This window comes from Vipera berus (assembly GCF_964194415.1).
Source record: "Vipera berus genome assembly, chromosome: 1".
NCBI classification, from domain to species: domain Eukaryota; kingdom Metazoa; phylum Chordata; class Lepidosauria; order Squamata; family Viperidae; genus Vipera; species Vipera berus.
The window spans coordinates 58,295,364-58,317,985 of NC_138202.1; the positions used below are offsets into that span (position 1 = coordinate 58,295,364).

General features: G+C 41.3%; 1 protein-coding gene across 7 annotated transcripts in view; it reads left to right on the plus strand.

The window, feature by feature from the left end:
- The first annotated feature begins 5,325 nt into the window (after positions 1-5,325).
- HECTD1 (HECT domain E3 ubiquitin protein ligase 1) overlaps positions 5,326-22,622 on the plus strand; it is a 71,336-nt gene continuing 54,039 nt past the window's right edge. For 4 of the 7 annotated variants that reach the window (XM_081339983.1, XM_081339982.1, XM_081339981.1 and 1 more), the window contains exons 1-5: positions 5,327-5,591; positions 8,609-8,873; positions 18,345-18,579; positions 21,364-21,591; positions 22,274-22,555. In XM_081339983.1, coding sequence (XP_081196109.1) covers positions 8,734-8,873; positions 18,345-18,579; positions 21,364-21,591; positions 22,274-22,555 — 885 coding nt within the window. In that variant the 5' untranslated portion in view covers positions 5,327-5,591; positions 8,609-8,733. Of the gene's footprint in view, positions 5,592-8,608; positions 8,874-18,344; positions 18,580-21,363; positions 21,592-22,273; positions 22,556-22,622 lie in introns of all 7 variants that reach the window. The other 3 variants (XM_081339980.1, XM_081339984.1, XM_081339986.1) reach the window with 1 other exon arrangement.

A 22,622-nucleotide genomic window follows, 5' to 3' on the forward strand; every position in this document is an offset into this window, starting at 1 on the left:
TCTTATTCCTTAAAATCAGCAGTCTAAAAAATCTTTTGGATTCAACTAGTATTTTTATATTTCATTAATACAAATTGTTCAAATAAATATCCCTAGACTGACAATATAAAATATCTTCTTTAAGTATTGTAGCACTAATATACAGGTTTTACAAATTAGTCTCCATCTGGGAACATTAAACCTACACCTAACTGTGTAATGAAAAGTCAGAGGAGTCACCATTGTTAGTTGAAGTAATAAAAATTGGAAATAAAGATTTACTAATTGGAGAAGGAATATATAAAGCAATGTAAGTTACTTGTCTTTATTAGAAGCACAGGACTCTAACAAAACTTAAGTTTCAGATCAAACAGTATCAAACCTATTAAAAATAGACTATAATGTATGGGTTAAAAAGGGCATCTGAGCTCACCTACTGGAACTCTTTGCCCAGGGAGCCACTTATTTTAGTTTATTACAAGTTGAAAAAGTTTGTGTAAGGCAGAGAAAATTGATTCTGAAGAAAGATGAACCAAGATGCAACAGTTTGTGTGTAATATCTGCATATACCATGAAGTAACAAGCAATATTTTGTCTGCTTTTTAACCATTAGCTGACAGAGCTTGAAGTGTTAGAAATATGACATCATATTAGAATTCTCTAAATAATATGAACCTTATTATCTGAACTCAAATTTCCATTCAATGATTTAAATATGATTAAAAGGCAGTCTATAGTTACTGTAAATTTACATTAATATAGTACATTACATGAAGGCAGAGTAACTTTCCCTAGTGTCTTTCTAGTGACCTCCAGACAGTGACATGTGACTGGCTATCTTTGTGTGAAGTGTCAGATTTATGTTCTCTGCATATATCCAATTTCTAGTGACCAACAAAAAGATCTCCCAAGTAGCCATCCACAATGTTTAAATACACTATAATTTTAAAATCATTGTCATTAGTTCTTCGTGACTAAGAAATGCATTTACCAAAAATGTCTCTCAGCTCCACTAATTAGAATAACTATGGTTGTCAAAACATGGAAATATTCTCAACTTTTAACTCATGGCAAAATTGCAGAGTGTTCATACTTAATGACACATCAGAGAACTATATAATATAGCTTTATTATTTATTTATTTGTTTGTTTGTTTTTATAAACCGCCCTTCTCCCGAGGGACTCGGGGCGGTGTACAGAATAAGGTAGGTATACAGAATGAACAATAGTGAAAATAAAACAATAGTAAAAAACAAACTGGGACCCCAATTAGAGCTATCAGGCCAGGCCGGACTGCTGGAACAGGTAAGTTTTTAAGTCGCGCCGGAAGGTGCGGAGGTCGGGGGCCATCTGGATTTCGGTTGGTAAGCTGTTCCAGAGGGCTGGCGCACCCACTGAGAATGTCCTCCCCCTGGGGGCCACCAGCCGACATTCCTTGAGCGGTGGCACCCTGAGGAGGCCCTCTCTGTGGGAGCGCACAGGACGGTGGGGTGCTGACATTGGCAGAAGGTGCTCCCGTAGGTAGTCCGGACCCATGCCATGTAGGGCTTTGTTTGTCATTGTTAGCACCTTGAACTTCACACGGAAGGCAACTGGAAGCCAGTGCAGCGCACGGAGGAGAGGTGTGATATGGGAGTATCGGGAGGCTCCCAAGAGTGTCCGTGCCGCTGCACTTTGCACCAGTTGAAGCTTCCGAGTGGATCTCAAGGGCAGCCCCATGTAGAGAGCATTACAGTAGTCTAGGCGAGAGGTCACAAGAGCATGGGTGACTGTACGTAAGGCATCCAGGTCCAGATAAGGCCGTAATTGGCGAACTAGTCGAACCCGGGAGAAGGCCCCCTTGGTCACAGCTCCTATGTGATCTTCCAGGGAGAGCTGCGAGTCTAGGAGGACACCCAGGTTGCGGGCCCTATCAACAGGGGGTAGTAACTTGTCCCCGATGTTAAGGGATGGGATGTTCTGAGTATCCTGGCTTGCCGGTACGTACAGCCATTCAGTCTTGTCCGGGTTGAGTTGGAGCCTGTTCCTCCCCATCCATTCCCGGACCGCTTTCAGGCAGCGGGACATCACGTCAAGGGCATCACTGATGTTGTTTGGAGTTGAGATGAAAAGCTGGGTGTCATCAGCATACTGATGGTACCCTACTCCAAAGCTGCGAATGATCTCGCCCAGTGGTTTCATGTAGATGTTGAACAGGAGAGGCGAGAGGACCGACCCCTGAGGGACTCCGCAAGCGAGAGGCCTCGGGGTCGACCTCTGTCCCCCTGCCAGCACCGACTGCGAGCGACCCTGGAGAAAGGAGGAGAACCAACGCAGAACCGTGCCTCCCACTCCCAGTCCCCTGAGGCGTCGCAGCAAGATACCATGGTCGATGGTATCGAAAGCCGCCGAGAGGTCTAATAAGACTAGGACAGAGGAATGGCCCCTGTCCCGGGCCTCTCCAGAGATCATTTATCAGAGCGACCAATGCCGTCTCCGTGCTGTAGCCTGGCCTGAAGCCCGATTGGTACGGGTCTAGATAAACCGCTTCATCCAGGATTTGAGGGAGTTGGTGCGCCACCACGCTCTCCACAACCTTCGCAAGGAAGCGAAGATTGGAGACTGGACGAAAGTTATTCAATGAGGATGGGTCCAAGGTGGGCTTCTTGAGGAGAGGTCTCACCACCGCCTCCTTCAAGGCGGTGGGGAAGTGACCCTCACTCAGAGAAGCGGAGATGACCGCCAGGAACCAGCCTCGTGTCCCCTCTCGAGCTGCATATGCCAGCCAGGAAGGGCACAGGTCCAGTAAGCATGTGGAGGAGCTCAACCTCCTCATAATCCTGTCCACTTCCTTAGGAGTCACAGGATCAAATTCCTCCCAGATGACGTCGACAAGACTGTCCATGCCTTGTTCTTCCAGCTCAGCCCAGTTGGAGTCCAGGCCGGTTCGAATCCGAGCAATTTTATCCAGCAGATATTGACCGAATTCCTCGGCTCGACCCTGCAAGGGTTCCTCCCTCACCTCTTGGTTCAGTAGGGAGCGAGTCACCCTGAACAAGGCAGCCGGGCGATTATCTGCGGACGCGATGAGGGTGGAAAAGTAGTTGGATTTTGCCACCCTTATCGCAGCGAGATAAGACCTGGTGAGGATTCTTAATCGCAATCGGTCGGATTCAGATCGACTGGATCTCCAACGGCTCTCTAGGCCCCGTCTCCGACGCTTCATCTCCCGGAGCTCCGCGGTGAACCATGGGGCTCGCTGGGATCTGCACCGGGTCAGAGGCCGCAAGGGTACAACTCGGTCCAGAGCCTCCGTGGCTGCCTTTTCCCAGGCTTCCACTAAGGCATCCACCGAGCTGTGAGCAGGGAGTGCATGTGCGTCCCCAAGCGCTGCCTGGAACCTATCAGGGTCCATTAGGCGCCTAGGGCGGTACCATCTGGTTGGCACCGTGCACCCACGGCGGGGGGTGGCAAAGGGGAAGTCTAGCCGCAGGAGGTGATGATCGGTCCATGACAGGGGCGTAACAGTTGTGGCACCCCCACCGATATCATCGCGCCACCGTCCAGACAAGAACACCAAGTCTGGGGTGTGGCCTCTCTCATGAGTCGGTCCAGAAATTATTTGCGACAGGTCCATGGCCGCCATGGAAGCCATGAACTCCCGAGCCAGATCGGACGATCCTCCCAGGGACGGTAGGTTAAAGTCGCCCAAGACCATGAGTTTTGGGAATTCAACCACCAACCCTGAGAGGACATTGAGTAGCTCGGGCAGGGCTGCCGCAGCACGATTAGGTGGTAGGTATGCCAGCAGCAGGCCCAACTGCGCCCCCGGGCCGTATCTCAGTAGGAGAGACTCACACCCGACCATCTGAGGGACGGTGGTCTCTCGCGGGCTAAGGGATTCCCTGATGATAACTGCCACTCCCCCGCCCCTCCCATGGGTCCGAGGCTGGTGCAGCACCTGGAAACCTGGCGGGCAGAGGTCAACCAGAGGGACACCACCCTCTGGGCCTAGCCAGGTTTCCGTGATGCAAGCCAGGTCCGCGTGCTCGCTCTCCACTAGGTATTTATTATACCTAGTATTTATTATAAGTGTATTTATTATAAGAGCTACTTGCAATATTGAGTTTTATATAAGAGCTCTATATGTTTAGTTCAGAGGTCCCCAACCTTTTGGGTATCAGGGACCAGTTCCATGGATAAAGGTTTTTCCACAGACCAGAAAGTGCATGGTTTTGTGTGCTTGCCTGCCTCCCTGCTTTGCTTGTTCGTGTGGACCAGTTGCTGCAGACCGGGGGTTGGGGACCCCTGGTTTAGTTCTTTACAAAGGAGATAAATCCCAATTGCAGAATATAACTGTTCCACTTCTGTACTAAACATAGTACTAGCAGAGAATATCTTGCTAATTTTATTTTAGCTATTTTTCACATAATATATGTTCAGAACACGAAGGTCCCAGCATTTAGGAACATAGAAGTGAGGAGAGGAATTAACACCCCCCCCAAAAGGCACCAAAGCATAATATATATATATTCTTCATACCAAAGTTAAGTTCTAATTGTAAAATCCAACATATCTGTTGAAAATGCAACAATCTCATTGGAATGGAGGAAGACTGCATACACATATTATGTCCCTTAATTGGAATTAAAGGTGCTTTTTTGATAGCTAAAATTGTGCAGAAAGCTAGTTACAAGCAATCAGAAGTTACAATAGGCTTTACTTCATTTCAATAGCAAGATCGTAGTGACGTCAATTAGCTTTCTGCTGGTTGTGCTGTAGTTTTTGAAGGTCATCTATCCTATTAGAAACCTGTCCCCCACTCAAAATATAGACATCTAAGAGATATAGATCCTGGGACTGAAAAGATACCGCATTTCCACACCTTGCTCCAACATATTTGGCGGGAATTACTATCACTATTCCAAGTTCAGATGGAAAACACCCATGAGGATAATAGCCCCGATAGGCAAGAAATTAAATGTTAGTAAATCTGTGTTTTAACTAACAGTTTCAATGCCTATCCACCACAAAGTTGTACGAAAAGGTCCATCGTGGGTTATCACAGCTCTCCCAGAGCGTAGCCCGATTTATATATATATATTTTTTTAAAAAAAAGCCTGATGATCGCCTGTGTGGTAACCGTGAGCGGCATCTCTGTTGTTCCGCAAGGACTCAGCGAAGCCAAGCAAACGAAACGAGAACAAGGTTCGGCCCGGGCGAAGACGGAACACAGTCACGCTACCTCCGGTCTCGAGTTATAATGGGCAGAAAGAGGAAGCCCGGAGTCACTCGTGACGCGAGAAGGGAAGGAAAAAGCCAGGAACGGGCGTTCTCCGCAGCGCCCCCTCCGGCCGCGTTGTCGGAAGCGCTGCTTCTGAGTCCGCTTCGGTCTGACTTGAAGCCTGGCGGAGTCCTCCTCCTCCTCTTCCTCTCTTGTATGTGTGTGTGTACGTGTGTGTATGTTTGTGTGTATGTGTGTCGCTCCGTCTTTCTCCTCCCCCACCCCTCAGCTTCTGCCGGGAAGATCAAGATGGACGGGGTGCGACGCTGTCTGGCGGCGGACTAAGGAAAGGCCTCTGAAAACTGAGGAGCAGCGGCGGCGGCGGCGGGGGAAACCCGGGCGCGCCGAGGTGAGCGAGTCGCTGGGTCGGCGCAAAGGAGCCCCCGCGCTGCTGGCCTCGCGGCGGTGTTTTCCTGAGCCACCTGGCCGAGATGCCCCGCGAGGCCTTCGGCTGGCGGGGAACGCGAGTGCCGCGGCGTGACGGAGCTCGGGGAAAGAGTTGGGTTCTTCTGGGACGGCGTGGCGGAAAGTGCGGGTCGGGGAGTTGGCGGGTGGTGGTGGTGGAAATGGCTGTTAGAGATTCCGCAGAGCCTCAGCTAGGCGGGGGTTGGTAGGCCCGGAAAACCTGGGCTTGGGCTGACGGACGGACGGACGGAAGGGAAGCGACCGAGTTGTCTTTGCTGGGCCCAGAGCGAGGTCCTCGTCCGTAAAGAAAGGGTGTTGCTGGGCCTGCTCTTCTCCTGGCTTTCTGGGTTCGGTGGGGAAGAGTCAGCGGGGGCCTCTCGGCCCGCTGCTTTGGGACTTTAATGGGAGAGAAACAGTTTTTCCCTGAAGACGGTCCTCGGACGCTGCGTTCTCCGGCTCGTCTTGTTTTAAGGCAGGGGTCTTCAAACTTGGCCCTTTTATGACTTGTGGACTTCAACTCCCAGAATTCCTCAGCCAGCAAAGCTGGCTGAGGAATTCTGGGAGTTGAAGTCCACAAGTCATAAAAGGGCCAGGTTTGAAGACCCCTGTTTTAAGGGCTGGGGGGGGGGACACAGAGAAATATCTGTAGGTCAGCCCCGTATTTGTTGGACGCCCCACTCGTGTTGTAAGAGTGCTTGTATAGACTTGGTTGTGTAAAGGTATGAAACTTCCTCCTGGGCGAGAAGTCATCATCGGTGTACATAATTAGCTTCCAGCACATAGTGTCTTCGCGAAATTTGGGGTTATTTCCAGACTTAGATTTTTCTTTCTTTCTTTCTTTCTTTCTTTCTTTTAAAAAGCTAGAGGTCGAACCTATAAAGTGCTTCTGTCTGTAAAGCATATGGCTTACCGTAGTACCGTTGCCCATTCTTCCATGTTTGCTTTGTTGGGGAGAGTTTGTGCAGTTTTATTTCTCAAATGATTCTTGCGCTGAAATGCAAGGTGTGTCGGGAAGTCGGTCATCTCAAAAAGTAGATACGGGTAGTCCTCAGCTTATGACCACAATTGAGCCCCAAATGTATGCCGTTAAAATGAGACATTTGTTAAGTGAGATTTGCTCCATTTCATTTTACGACTTTTCTTGCCACATTTGTTAAGTGAATCACTGAATTTGTTAAATTGGTAACATGGTTCTTAAGTGAATCTGGCTTCTCCGTGGTCTTTGCTTGTTAGAAGGTGGCAAAAGGTGATCACATGACCTTGGGACACTGTAACTGTCATAAATATGAACCAGTTATCCAAATGTAAATCACGTGATCATAGGGACGCTACAACAGTCATAAATGTGAAAAATGGTCAAAAGTCACTTTTTTCAGTGCTGTTATAACTTTGAACGGTCACTAAATGAACTGTTGTAAGTTGAGGACTACCTGTACTTTCCTCAGTAAAAATTGTGTACTATTAGTACAATTTTTCCTGATTAATTTATGTGTTAGATTCAGTCTTATTGTTCATACTTCATACGAACAAGTGGTATACAAATATGATTGAAACTTTTTCTAAGCATCATTTGTTTGAATCTAGATATTTATACTCTTAGAAGCCAAAATAGCTTTATTGACCACAGGCTACACAATCGTGTGTGTGTGTGTGTGTGTGTGTGTGTGTGTGTGTGTGTTTTCATGTTCAGAAATAAGCCTTGAATTCAATAAGCTTCCCGGCTACCTACTGCTACATCATGTTTCACTGATATGTAATATATTTTTAACCTTCTCCTAATACTATATTAAGACAGTGCAAACTGAACCTTAAAGCATTTATTGAAAAAAACTTAGATTACATCACAGCCTTTATTCTAGAAACTTTATTCTAGAATTCTGATTACAAAAAATTACAAGAGGTTAACTTTACAAAGGGCCTATAGATACTACAGCTTTGGCAAAGGAAAACTGCAGTTGTGACATAAAACAATCTCTTATGGAACAAAAGACTTGGGTGTATTTGGGTTCTGTTAGAGATGTTGAAAGGCAATGTAGTAACAGCATGAAAAGAACAACCCTCAAAGCACAGAATGTATTAGATTCCTATTCTAAGGAAAATTGGAATTGAAGTGTGCATTATCTTATTTTTATTTGATTTTTAAACTATAGATAATGTAGAAAAACATTTAAAACTATATCATGAAACTAATATCAAAGCAACAGAACACCTGATTGGGAAAAATACAATGTATTTTATTTGTAGGTTTACAAGTCACTCCTGCTGTTAAGCAAACTTCATTATAATTTAAGATGATATTTTTTAAAAATGCTATTTATTATTTTTTCTCCATCAATAACTTATAATAGAATAATAACACCATACTCAACAAAGATTTAATACACTATTGTAATATTTCAAAATATATATTGCTGGTATTGCCCTAGGTATCTGAAATAGCTAAATTTGATCCTGCTCTTCTGTCACAATTTTAGAATTTTGTATTACAACAACACTTGTTTAGATATCTCGCTCCCAATTTGAAATTTGTAGGCACCATTAGCATAATACAGGGGTGTTAACCTGCAGGCCTGCGGGCCAGACGCGTCATGAAACTGCGCCCACCCCATTGTCGGCAATGGCAAAAAAGCTCCGATACGTCGTGTGACGTTGCGTGACATCACGAGTTTGACATGTCTGGCATAATAGCTAGACCAAAATATAGTACCAGACTCTTAGCTTCTTACATTCCTGATGAAGATTTCTAAAATAAATAAATGTCAGCAGAGCCTTTGCTGCTCAAATACTGTTCATTTATAATATTTCAAGTTCACCTTTTCCAAATGATACTGAAGCATTGCACAGTTAATATATTGGAGTGCAGGATATATATCATGCTAGTAACATGCATACGTATTGTGATAAAATTAAGGAGTAGTAACAGAAATTAACTACAAATCTCTTGGTTGCCTTTTTTTTCAGGTGAAGATTGCAAAGCCATTGGATTTCTTCAGAATAGAAGATTAATTAGGCCCAAGCTATTTGTCTGGATTTAAAAAAGATTTTTGGTTTCTTTTTAATTTAAGAACAGACAGTACTTTAAAATCATGGCAGATGTGGACCCAGATACATTGCTTGAATGGCTGCAGATGGGTCAGGGGGATGAAAGAGACATGCAGCTAATAGCACTGGAGCAGTTATGTATGCTGCTGCTGATGTCAGACAATGTGGATCGGTGCTTTGAAACGTAAGTAAAGTTTCATTTTATGTCAGATATTCAGTTTGGTTTTGATTGTTACTGTGAATGTATGACAAACATTCTTCAGATTGTTTGAAATCTTTGTATCATTGTTGACAATCCTAAAGCAGTGGTGTTAGGAAAGATCAGTAATACCAGCTATTATGTGCTGTTTTCATTATAAAGTGGCTTGTGCTCATATCAAAAGTAATATAGCTTCAAGAAGAACAAGTAAAAGCCCATATTAGGGCCTGCCTTATGGTGATAAGAGTGATGAAATGTACTTATTTCTATGCTCTTATTGTATCTTCCAAATGTTGATTAGGGGCCCAGTTCAGATTGGCCTAATCTCTCATTCTGGGCTTGTCTGAGGAAGTTGTCTGAGGCATTATCTTGTGATGTTATCTGGGAGGTGTTTGAAGCTTTTAGTCTTGAGAAAGTAGCTAGGATTCTTGGTGTTATGGGTGTGACCACCTGTGTTTTAGATCCATGCCTTTCCTGGTTGGTTAATGCATCCTGGGAGAAGATATATAAATCGAATAAAATAAATAAATATGTATGTGGAGCCATGCAATGGTAAATGCTTCCTTGAGAGAGGGGATAATCCCACTGGCTCTGAAAGAGGTGATAGTTTACTCCTCTTTGTGAAAGCATCACGGGATGCCACAGATCCAGACTATTTCTTCCCAAAATTTCTTTCTGAGGAAGATTATTGAGAAAGCAGATAGCCTGTATTTCCTCCTGGTAGAAGCAGAATTTCAGTCAGGTTTACAGACCAGGATATAAAACTAAGATAGCTTTGGTTGCTCTTGTCAATGACTTCCGGCAAACTCATCTTTTCTTGATCTCTCAGCAGTCTATGATACGTTCAGATGGTTTTATGAGTGGAGGCATAGGCACTGTTTTCTCCTTCTAGAAGTTCCAGTCACTATTAGGACACAGCAATCTAGTCCAAGAACTGTGCTTGGCAAAGTGCCTCACTACTCCCCCCCTCTTCGAATTCAATGAAGGACATCATCATTAACATAGGTGCAGTATCATCAGTATGCTGATAGCACAGTGGCAGTAGTTTGGGGTCATTGGATCCTAGAATCAAATAAAACTTAAGAGATTTATTCCTTGAATTTGGACAGGGTGCAAGCTGCATTTGGATTTAGTACACAGCTTGGGGGTCCTCCTCTATTCAAATCTCCTATTTCCAGGGCAGGTGACAGTTGTATCTGGGGAGAGAAATTGCTTATTTTAATATTATGCACCAGTTACACCTGTTCAGGAGACCTGATCATGATCACTCACGCCTTAATCATCTTTCAATAGAGTATTGCAACCCACTAGATGGGGCCACTTTGAAGACCAATTAGGAAGTTAATTTGGCCCATAATGCAATGGCAGAGGTTGTTATGGCTGTTCTTTATTATGCTTATGTAATATATCTACTCCACAAAATGCACAGGATCGCCATAGGTTTCTGGGAGCAATTCAAAGTGTTGGGCTTGAGCCTTATATGACAGAACTAGGTTATTCATGGGATGACCTCCTTCCAAGGATATCTGCTTGTCTTCCAGTCACTGACAGAGAGGGCACTCTTTGGATGCCTTGGTGGAAACAATGTGATCATAAGGGACCCAGGAGGTGTGGCTTCTTGCTAATAGTCCCTGCCCTTTAGAATGATCTTCTCATGTCATATGTCCCCCAACCCTGCAGACTTTTAGAAAGAAACTAAAGACTATGGGTCTTGGGATCAGAATGAGTAGAGCCCCCAATTGATTACTAAATAAGATTTCACTTCTTATAGTCATGTTATCATTTTATTAAGTTTTAATATACTGCTTTGTATTGATTATGTTTTTTTCTTGTTGTATACTGCCCAACATGGCAAGGTCTCTATTGAGCAATTATATATTTCTGCTAGACACAAATGAAGTAATTTACTTCTTGGGAAGTACCAGTGTCTAACAGGACTTCTACTGAAACCTTTGGGAAACCTTTTTACTCTTGAGAATTTGTTTTGCTAGGATGTGTTCACATCAGATATAACAAAAATAATCTTGTATAGCTTTTCTGTACTATATATGGACCAATAGAGAAAAAAATGTGAATTCCATTCCAGACATCGTGGGAGGATGAAAATCAAATGATAAAAATGTTTTTGCTTTCAGTCTGTTTTTACTGCCATCCACCCTGCTTGCAAATGCTAAAAATCTTGGGTTTTCTAAGGTTGCTGTTAAGAACAATATTAATTTAGAAGAACTTTACATGCTAATACATTAGCTGCTTCTTGGCTAAGGAATTGCCAAATGGTATCCCGGTAGTTGTTAGCAGAATTGTGGTTTAGTTAGTCAACTTGGAAATGATGTGTTATTCTGGGCAGAAGCCTTGCAACATAAAGTTCTATTTTATATTAATGTTTTAAATCATATCTACTAGGTCCCAAAATTCAACCATCTTATTTTTATGATATTTACAATTACTGCAATTACTGCTGATTCATTAAGAAGACTTTGAAGATTTAACATATATTTTCTGCTTGAGAATAAGAGTTTTTTAAATTTTGCTGGTACAAATTAATTTTTAATACAGCAACATTGTTACGAGGTTTTTTTTTTAGTGATGAGGCTTCCTATTTTTATTAAGTGCATCTAATAAGATGTACATTTTATTTAAAAGGTCTTAGAAAATGACCAATATTGTGGAAAAAGTTAAATATGAATTCCTTCTCTCTCTCTCTCTCTCTCTCTCTCTCTCTCTCTCTCTCTCTCTCTCTCTCTCTCTCTCTCTCTCTCTCCATACATACATACATACATACATACATACATAAAATGGTATTTTACAATATTTTTTTTAGTTTCTCCCCTCAATATTACATTTTATTTGTTTGTTAAACAGTCAAAGATATATCAACATTAATGGAAGCAATAGAATGGTTGAAATAAAGGCACACAAATAGTTGAATTTTGTATCTATTTTTTATTGGAGACCAAATATTGTGTGAATAAAGCCTAAGAGAGACTGGTAGAGACTGCGGTTGCTTATAAACTCCCATGTAGAAATTCAAAGGAGAAACCAAGGCAAAGTAGTGTGTATTTGTGTGTAAAATATAAATCAACAGTAAACAACAAAAACTAGTATATGCTTTCACTTAATGTAAGGGTAAAAACCCACTGCAAAGGGCGTGCTTTGGTGTCTAAAATGAGGTACTTTAATACCTTTGCTGTTAAAAATATGTTGACAGAAATACCACAAACTAAACAAAATATATTTTGTATTCTGGAATACAGAGAAAATTTGCCTGAATCCAGGTTGTTTGATTTATAAATTTATTGTTTTGTAGAACTGCTGACTTTCATAATAATGCTGATGTTCATTTTAGTAATTCTGACCTGTTCATATTGGTATTATTCATCTTTCAGTAGCAGTGATTCAGAAAGACTGATTCATGGTCATTATAGATTTCTCTCATAGTATCATTTGAATATTTTAACTATTATGAGTTTTAAGTGACCCAGTTATAATTAGTATGCTGAAAAGTAATAGTTTTTTTAATTAGCCATGTTATTATTACTAGGTCCTTTTTCCCCTAATGGTTTTGTTTATCATTGGAGTGGTAGTAAGTGTTTTGGACAATAGAATTGAGAATGCTTTTTAGTAGAAGGACATATTCCAATGAACGAAACTGATTTATAGAAAATCCATACAGGTTGGATATACTGAAGGCCATTCTGCCTTTCTGGGATTCAAAAATATTTAGTAATCATGTAACATGTTGTGTAGGACAACATATGTGTGGAACAGCCTTCCCCCCCCCCCCCCCCAATATCAGATAATGAATCACTATTTTGTGGCATTTACTTCAGGGATCAAATAATGTGTAAGTTTTGAGTTCTTTAAAACTGTTAGTTAAGGCAGTACTGTAAATTTAAAATGTGGGGGGAAAAGGGAGGTCATTGCTCAGACCATTAACCTACATTCGATGAATATTAAGAGTGGGCTACATATTTTCAAATTAAACTACAGAGTGTAAAAGATTGTGGATTGTTCTAGGTTCCCAACACAAAGATGCTTTAATGGGAAAAGTTGGAAATGGAGGAACATATATCAAATAAATACTTTGATGGCATAATGCACATTTTTAAATTTAAAATTTAGCAATGTTTGTGTAGAGAGCTAAAAGAAAAATTAAATTTCTGTAAACATTTATTTAATATTTATACACCATGCACTGCAACAGTGGCTTTTATCTATCAGCAAGTGAGCCATCACATTGGCACCAGTTAAAAGTTTTCAGGCACAGGTATTCTTTGACTTACAGCTATTCCATTCAGTGACCGTTCAGAGTTGTGACTCTGAATGAACCTGTTCTAAAGTTACAATCATGGCAGCTCCCTCTGATCACATGAACAAAATTAAGATCTTGGCAACAGTTATAAATTCCATTTATAACTTATAAATTCCATTTATAAATTATAATGAGGAGATTTGAAGCACCCCTGCAGTTATAAATTCCATTTATAACTGCAGGGGTGCTTCAAATCCCCTCATTTGCCTATCTCCCCCATCTATGTTCTTTTGACTCCCTGTGTTCCCAGCCACCCCAGCCAACCTTCACTATTTTCTTTCTCCCACAGCTGACCTAGCATGCCTGTCCTGGTCCTTCACGAACAGCTGCTAGCCGAACAAGGCTTTCTCCCCCAGGTCACACATAACAGCATGAGGAAGATGTATTTATTTATCATATTTATTGCCACCCATCCTGCGGTTTAAGGCGATGCTGGGTGGCTTAAGATGGCTTCATGTGGCTTGCAGCTGCTGTGCAAAGAGCCAGGCATGCCTCATCAGCATTGGGAGCAAGAAGGTGGTGAAGATCAGCTGGGGTGGTTGGGTCTGGGCTGAGGCAGCTGTGGTTTCCTGGGGCAGGAAGAAGCCCCTTTGCACTGTGTTGCTGGGCTGGGGTTGGACTTCACATGGAAGGCCTCCATGCTGCAACTCAGGGACTCTTGCAGGGTGAATCCCAGCCCCAGTCTGACCTAACGGCATGGTGCAAAGGGGTTCTTGGCATGCTGTAGTTATGGGTCTGATAGAATCCCTGAACCACAATATGAAGCCCTTCACAGCATGAGGCCTAATCTGGCTCAGCAGCATGGCAGAAAGAAGCTTCTTGGCAAACTTTGATTCTGAGGCAGCAAGAAGCCTCTTTGTACCTTGCTGCTGGGCTGAGACAATAGAGGCTTCCAGGGGTGGTTGCAACACAGGGCTACTTGCAGCACCAGAGCCACAATATGCTGAAAAATGGCATATTCCTTTCCTGGCCTCTGCCACTTGCACACATGTAACTCGCTCTCTCTTTCCTCAGTCTTCCTGAGCTCACACCACAGTGTAGCACTGCCTCAACTCGCACATGACCTACACCACCCCTCCCACTTCCAACTCCTTGCAATGTTACCTTACTCTTTACCTTTTCTGCTTTCTCCTTAACCCTCGCATTTGAAGTTACGTCAGCAACTGGGACTGCCAGTATCACTAAGCAAGATGGTCACATGACATTGCACTTTACAGCCACATTGCTTAACAATGGAAATTCCTGCCCCAATTGTGGTTGTAAGTCAAGGACTACCTGTAATCCTATAAATAGTCCTGAGTAAAGCATATTGTGGTAATCTATTATAGTTTTTAAAAAGGGATGTATGTATATTCTCTAACTCTTAAGAAAGTCACAACTCATATACCAGCCTCTGTTGGTCAAAAACCACCTTGTCACTGATTCCACCTGTTGTACAGTAGTTCTGAGTTCAGGAGAACCTACAATTTACATACACACTTCTTTAGAGGGAATGTAACCTGTATAGCTCTAGAATAAGGGCACCAGAAAGTCCATGGGCTTCTGGACTACTTGTAGTTGGGAGTTCAACTTTGGAATCCATCTAGATCGTTATAAGATAAGTATTAGGTGAGAACTCTGCATCTTTTGCAATACCAGGGGTAGAAGATAACATTTTCATATTCCTTGTTGATACTTCTCCTGTACTGATTAGTGGTATCAGCTGGTAGGTAGGAGCTTTATATAGATGTCCAGTGACATGGGGGGGGGGAATGAGAATTCCATGCTGGAATGACCAGGGGCTTAAACAGTTCTTCCAAACTAATAGTGATTGGAACTGCCACTTGGTAATGAATTGCATAAGTATTTCCAACTTTTAACTCTTTGTAAGCAATCCAGAAGGGCACATGATTTGGGGATCAACCAGATAGCCAGTTTCCTCTATCCAGGTGCTTTTGGATGTGATCAGCATAAGTTTTTGCTCTTTGACTTTGAACCTCAACTGCAAAGCACCCAGAGTCCACCAGGAACTTTTGTAGCTATACTAAAGTCCAACTATTTTTTTTTTGCAAAAGTTTACCTTGAAAGGAAAGGATGAGGAGCAAATACAATTACATCACACCGTTAGATTGCAAAATATTATCTTTAAGCAGGGAAGAATCACTGCTATCTACAAGGCAGCAGGCACCACCTTTTCCTTCAGAGGTATTGATCATCTTCCAAATCCAACTCTCATCCCATGTGTCACTAATCAGAAAATCCAGGGATGGCAAGGATCCAGTCTGCAGATGACTCTGTTCATATCATAAAGGAGCCTGCCACATTATCAGAGATATCATTTAGTTTAGAAGTCCCCAACCTATGGGCTGCAGCCCACTACCAGGCCATGGTTTCTTGGTCGCTGGGCCGCATGAGTTGCTGCGCAGTACACGAGCGTGTGCACGTGCTCACCCCACCTCGTACCATCATTGCCGCGAGTGTTGGGGGGCAGCAGTGCCACGAGTGGCAGGTGGGCAGCGGCGCACCACACACAGGTGGTATTACCAAGAACCTTGTACAGGTGGCGGCAGCACCGCAAGCGGCAGGTGGGCTACAGCCCTATCCTCACGCAGGAGTAGTGGCACAAGCCTCGTGCTGGGGTGGGATTGCTGTGGGCCTCAGCGCAAGCCTCACGCAAGGGCGGCAGCGCAAGCCTCGTGGTGGGGTGGCATCACTGCGGGCCGTGGCGCAATCATCACGCGAGGCGGTGGCGCAAGCCTCACACAGGCACCGCCATCACTGAGAGCCTCACGTGCTTGCAACCCTGTTTGCATGGTGCACATGCTCGCAGCCTGTTCGTATGCACGCATATGTGGCCACATTCACATTTGTGCATGCGCACTAAGGCGCCTCCCCCTCCATCTCCCACCGGGCTGCCAATCCAAAAAGGTTGTTGACCCCTGATTTAATTAACATGTGGCAAGTAATTGTTAGATATCTTACTGACATCTAAATTGGTCTGTCATCACGCAACTTATGACAATGAATTCCATTGCACAGAGTGAATAAGTACTGTCCTTAATTCTGTCATAAATTAGTTTTACTGGATAATATTGCCTTCTAACATAATACTAGGAATTGTCTTCTTTCCACATGAGTTAGTGCTTTATAAGTTATTAAGTACTCTTTTATCTTGTCTTCTTTATTTTTCTGACCTGGAATTAAGAAACTTTTTCAGTGTTGCATAGGGAAGCTTTCTGTTACCGCCTGCCAAGTTACTTATTCTGAGTTTAGTAGCTCCTTCATAATAGATCTGGAAGAACAGGAAGTTATCCTGCTTAATTGTATGAATAGAGGGAATACTATGTCAGCAAAATCCTATTATTGGATTTCATCTTTTATGTGGGAAAGACATGACAGCTGCATTGCACAAAACAGCTTTTACAATAGTAATACATTTTGTTGGATAATTTCATCTTTCTCATACAAAGTTTTCCTTATTTGTTTAAATATTTGAGCCATAATGCTCCTATGTGAAATTGTTAAAATACAATTTGCCTATTTTGCTCCAATTCTGATGCTAAATTTAAAGCATTTGTCTCCTTAAATAAGACAATTTAAATTTTAAGAAACATTCCCTTTAAAAAGAAGACTTTCAAATGGGAAAAACCCAGTCTTTGTTCAAGTAGCTAAATAAAACGTTAATTTGAATAAGTCACAATTGGAAGACAATGTTACTATATAGTGAATAAAAAGAATAGAGAGAAACATGTTAGAATTACATGTATGATAGGTAAACAAGGTTCTATTTCATATAAAAAGGAACTTAGGAAAATAAGTTTTTGTTTAGTTTTAAACTCTGTGTTCACCTCCCAATATAGGCTACATATATTGATATAATAAATGCATAAAAATATTTTCATAGAATCAGATCAATGTTGTCTCAATACTGTTTATAGTGAATGTTTCAGTTCTCCAGGGTTTCAAACAAGTCCTTTCCATCTTTATTTTTTTACTTGCAGAACATAGTATAGTAATATCCAGCAATTTCATCTTGAATTCATTATAGTATACATATTAGATAAAGATTGTTTCCAAATTTGTTTTCCTGCCAGTGAAAAGAACTCCCATTGGGAGATTAAATTCTGTGTGGCCTAATTCTCTGTATATTATTCCCAGATCTTCAGAGATTTGGAACATATGCTTTACTGCTGTCCAGTATACTATCCAATTTCTGCTGTATGATATTGATATAGAATTAATATTTTTTCTTCAAATCAAGTCATTTGAAGAAGTTAAACTGTTAAATTCATAGTGAGCTATTAATTTGGAGGTGTCTATTATTTTGTCTTCTTGTGGGTAATCTGTTGATTAACTATATTATGACTCAGAACAATCTGAGAACCATAGCTTTGTATCTGCAATTATAAATATTGGCTTGAAATTATTTGTGCAACTGGAAAATATTTCCGTTTATGGTCAAGGGTTCTCAATTTTTGTGATCGACTATGTACCACAATCCTTACTAACCCATATTGCTTTCAAAAGTACTTAATGAATATCCAGAACAGATTTTTTGCTTTTGTCTTTGAGTAGGAATACAAAAGAATGCAGGTTTAATAGCAAGTTATCTTTTTTCAACCTATACAACCAAAATATTGTAAAGATTTATGGTATTCAGTTCATCTTTAAAAATATACAGCATTATGCATTTAGTCCCATGTTTGGCCCATGTTTTAGGAGAATAGCCCTCCTACAAACCATTCAAAATCATTGGGAGTCAGGCAATATGTAGATTTAATAAATCGTCATAATACACAAAGAACGAGGTAACTAATAGATATTGTAGTAATTTGATTTAGAGAAAGTAGATGGATCATTGGGAAAGTGTCTTGTCAGCATAATAGAAATTTGTGTGTGTGTGTGTGTGTGTTTGTATGTGTGCGTGTTGTGTTGGACTATATTATTTTGTTAAAATGTTTTATATTTTACCCTTCATAATAAAGCTTTCTCAGAGAAGTATACAGTTTAAATTGAGTTTAAAATTTAAATTAAAATATCAGTTAAAAAAGAACATGCAAATATTATTAATTGTATTCATTTAGTCTCACAATCTTGTGAATAGGATAAATATGAACAATGGAGAATGAATTTGCAATTGATAGATTGTATTTTTCTTCTTTCAGATGTCCCCCTCGTACTTTTTTGCCAGCACTATGTAAAATTTTTCTTGATGAAAGTGCTCCTGACAATGTATTGGAGGTAACAGCTCGTGCCATAACTTATTATTTGGATGTATCAGCAGAATGCACTCGACGGATCGTGGGAGTAGATGGTGCTATCAAAGCACTTTGTAATCGTTTAGTAGTTGTGGAACTTAACAACAGAACTAGTAGAGACTTAGCTGAGCAATGTGTAAAGGTATGTTTGTACTTTTCATTTGTCACCAAGAAAAGCTATAAAGCATGTTTTCAGTAATATTTATATGTTAGACAATTTAGTTGATTTAAACTGAGTGTTTTGCTAAATACAGTACTCATTTTGCATATGCATTTGCATATACTCATCCACAGCCTGCAATTAATGTACAAACTATCGTCATCTATAGATTTATAGATGATGCTTTTTATTCATGAAAATGCATCAGTATATAGAAAACACACATAATATAGTATTGAAAAGTCCTGCATGTGCAGAATACCCATATAATATGCACATACAGATGTATACATACATGGCATTGTTTATTCTGTTTGGATTATATAAGTAATTATATGGCAAAGTTGTTCGTTCTGATTATACTACAGAAAGTAAAGATCTCTTAAGTTTTTGGCATCGAAAACAATCAGTTTTGCATGAAGGCATTGCTTAATTTCAACTAAAATAGTTTCAAATCACAATAGAAGACAGTACGGTATTTTGCCAGCATTAAATGCAGTTTTTGAGGACAGGCTGCAGATCTGGTCAGCCAAAGAGCGTTATCTGGTGGGGACTAGAAGACGGGCCCTTTCTGCAGTAGATCCTGCTCTGTGGAATATCCTCTGCTCAGAGATTAGAATGGCCGCAACCCTGTCGGTCTTTCACTTGGCTGTGTTCCTGGGCCTGGCGGGGATTGAATGTGTTAAGAACTCAATTTCTTGGCTTTACTGTTAAACTGGCTAACTATCTTGGCTGCTGTGTATATTTATTTTGGATGTTTTTATTGTTCAAAAATGCTTTTTATTGTTTTAATTGTTTTTATAGTGTTGGAATTGTAAGCTGCCCAGAATCATTGATGGAGATAGGTGGCTACAGAAATTGAATGAATGAGTGAATAAATATGAAAGCACTCCTGATTCATTACTCCAACTTTGCTTTGTATATAAGTCTTTATTATTATTTGGACTTCAGTCCTGCCTTTCTTACATGTAGTTCTTGACTTATGTCCACAACTGAGCCTTCAGAGGCCTGATCCGGGTGTCAGAGGCCTTTTCTGGGCTACTGCCACCTGGATCTGAGGCTGGGGGAAAAGGCCTCCGATGCCCAGATCCAGCCTCCAGAGGGCTGCAGAAGCATCCCCCAGCCTCAGATCCAAGCGGCAGTGGCCTGGAAAAGGCCTGCGGTGCCCAGATCAGGCCTCCGGAGGGCTGCAGAAGCATCCCCCAGGCTCATATCAGGTGGCAGCAGCCTGGAAAAGGCCACCGGTGCCTGGATAGGGCCCCCAGAGGGCCATAGAAGAGTCTCCGGCCTCAGATTCGGGCGGCAGTGGCCTGGAAAAGGCCTCTGGGTCCTGGATCGGGCCTCTGGGGGCCTGCAGAAGTGTCCCTCAGCCTCAGATCCAGGCAGTAGCAGCCTGGAAAAGGCCTCCAGCGCCTGGATCCAGCCTTTGGAGGCACAGAGAAACATCCCCCAGCTTCGGTTCCATGCTCTGTTTGCAGAGAACAGAGGCCTAAAGTACTATGAGATCATGCAAGATCAGTAGTATGAGATCTCACACCACTGATCTCACATGATCTTGCGTTACTTTAGGCCTCCATTCTCTGCGAATGCACCGAAGGCCTGGAGCAGCCAAGAAAGCGAAGGATCTCAATCTTCGTAGGGTGAGTATTGAAGGCCTAGCACATAGGGAGACCTGGGGCAGAGGTGGGGAAAGAGGGAATAACCAGGGTGAATGTTGCAGTGTCACTACGGTCGCTTGTAAGGGTGAACAACTGGCATGGTGCCGCAATATTTGTAATTTCAGGATTTGCTTGTAAGCACTAGGGGGCGCTTATCGCGTAACTGAACGTTCGCTAAGGGAACTTGCAACTTGGGGATTACCGGTACTCCTTCTCCAGTCCTGCCCACATTCTTCCTTAACTGCTAAAACAAATGGCTTCTTTCCAAAGGGGAAAAAGTGCCAATATGTTTTGCTTTGTAGGGCTGACAACACCTGAGAACATTTTAATCAGATTGAGATATAGGAATGTTATTAGTTTCTCGTTTCCTGTTCACAACTGTCATCGACTATCTTATTCTGTATAAAAATTATATAGCTTGATCTTCAGATATTTAACTTAAAAACTAGTTAAACTAGTTACAAATCTAGAAAGCTTTTAAACGCTTGTTCATATCAATTTATTGTATACTGCTCAAAAAAATAAAGGGAACACTTAAACAACACAATGTACTGTATTTAATAGTAGGACGTCTTATCTTGTGTTCCCTTTATTTTTTTTGAGCAGTATATATTAAAATCTATACTCTGGTCTAAATTAAGTTCCAGAAAAAACTGCAAATTGCATTAATCCAATCAAATATTAATATAGTAGTTGTTTCAGTATTTATTCATATCACTCACACATACCCTGTCATAAAACCTGAACAATTTTCTGACACTGAGGTTGTTTTCGGAAGTTGCTTTTTTATACTGTTTAAAAATGAGTATGCTTTCCTCCAGTTAGTTAATGTATTATCTGCTCTATTTCATTATGACATTTCTATAACTTTGTGCTGATGTTTTCTGTTTAGAGCTTTATTGTCATTTCCCATCTTTTCTACATGGACACAAGTAATTTCAATTGCTATGCTGTTTAATAGCAAGACTTGTTCTTTTACCTTAAAGAAAGCTGTTGATTGGTAAACATCTGTTCATTTTAAAAAAGTATTGATTCAGTAACATAAGAGAACTTTAGGAACATGGGTTTTTTTGCAATGAGTTGATCCCAAAATTCCATTTGCATTTAGGTGTTGGAACTTATCTGTACCCGTGAATCTGGTGCTGTGTTTGAAGCTGGAGGGTTGAACTGTGTGCTGACATTTATTCGTGATAGTGGGCATCTTGTTCATAAAGATACTTTACATTCTGCTATGGCTGTGGTATCCAGACTTTGTGGAAAAATGGAACCACAGGATTCTTCTCTAGAGATCTGTGTTGAATCCCTTTCAAGTCTATTAAAACATGAAGATCATCAGGTAAACAGTTAATAATAATAATAACTGTTATTATCTTGGAAGCATTACAGAATATTTATTAAGATAATATTTATAACACATACTGTACTTTTGTTGAAAGCAGTGTACATGTTTTTTTCATCTCCGCTTATTACCGCACAATAATTCCATGCTAGAAATGCTTCAGGTATCACATTCAACTTTATGGTTATTTGGAGATTTATATGTGTCTTATCAGAAACTGTTTCTGTTTAAATCCTATTGGTTGTACATTGTGAATTGCAAAACTATCTTGATCATTTTTTTTCTTTTCTCATCAGAGAAAAAACAGTGCACATAAAAAGGTAGCTATTTAGGAACAATTTAAATAAGGTCCATATCCCTGCTGTTGGACAGAACGAAGATGGAGGGCAAATTTGGGGAAAAATACTTCTGTTTCTCTTGCTTGGTGAATTGTTGGAATGGGGCACAAGAAAAATAATAGGAATAAGCAAGGATTCTGTAGCTAAACAATTGTGAACCTACAAACTAGTAGCTTTAAGGGTATAGTCTGCAGCAACAGTAGAATATCTAAAGAATGTCTGAGCGTAGTCTCGAGTAAATATAATTTGCTATACTAAATAAGAATCCTGAAATAACTTGTCTCGTTCTTTGAGAATAATAACTTTTTGAGAATAATCATATATGTATCTATTTCCTTCAGGTTTCTGATGGTGCACTGAGATGTTTTGCTTCACTAGCTGATAGATTTACTCGCCGTGGAGTTGATCCAGCACCGTTAGCCAAACATGGACTAACTGAGGAGCTGTTATCTCGTATGGCTGCAGCAGGTGGTACTGTTTCAGGACCATCTTCAGCATGTAAACCTGGCCGGAGTAGCACAGGGGCACCAACTGCAACTCCAGACTCTAAATTAAGTAATCAGGTGTCAACTATAGTAAGCCTATTATCAACTCTCTGCAGAGGCTCTCCCGTAGTAACACACGTAAGTGTTCTTGGGATACTGTTAAAAAATAGTGACATCTATGATCACATTTGTACATTCTAAAAAC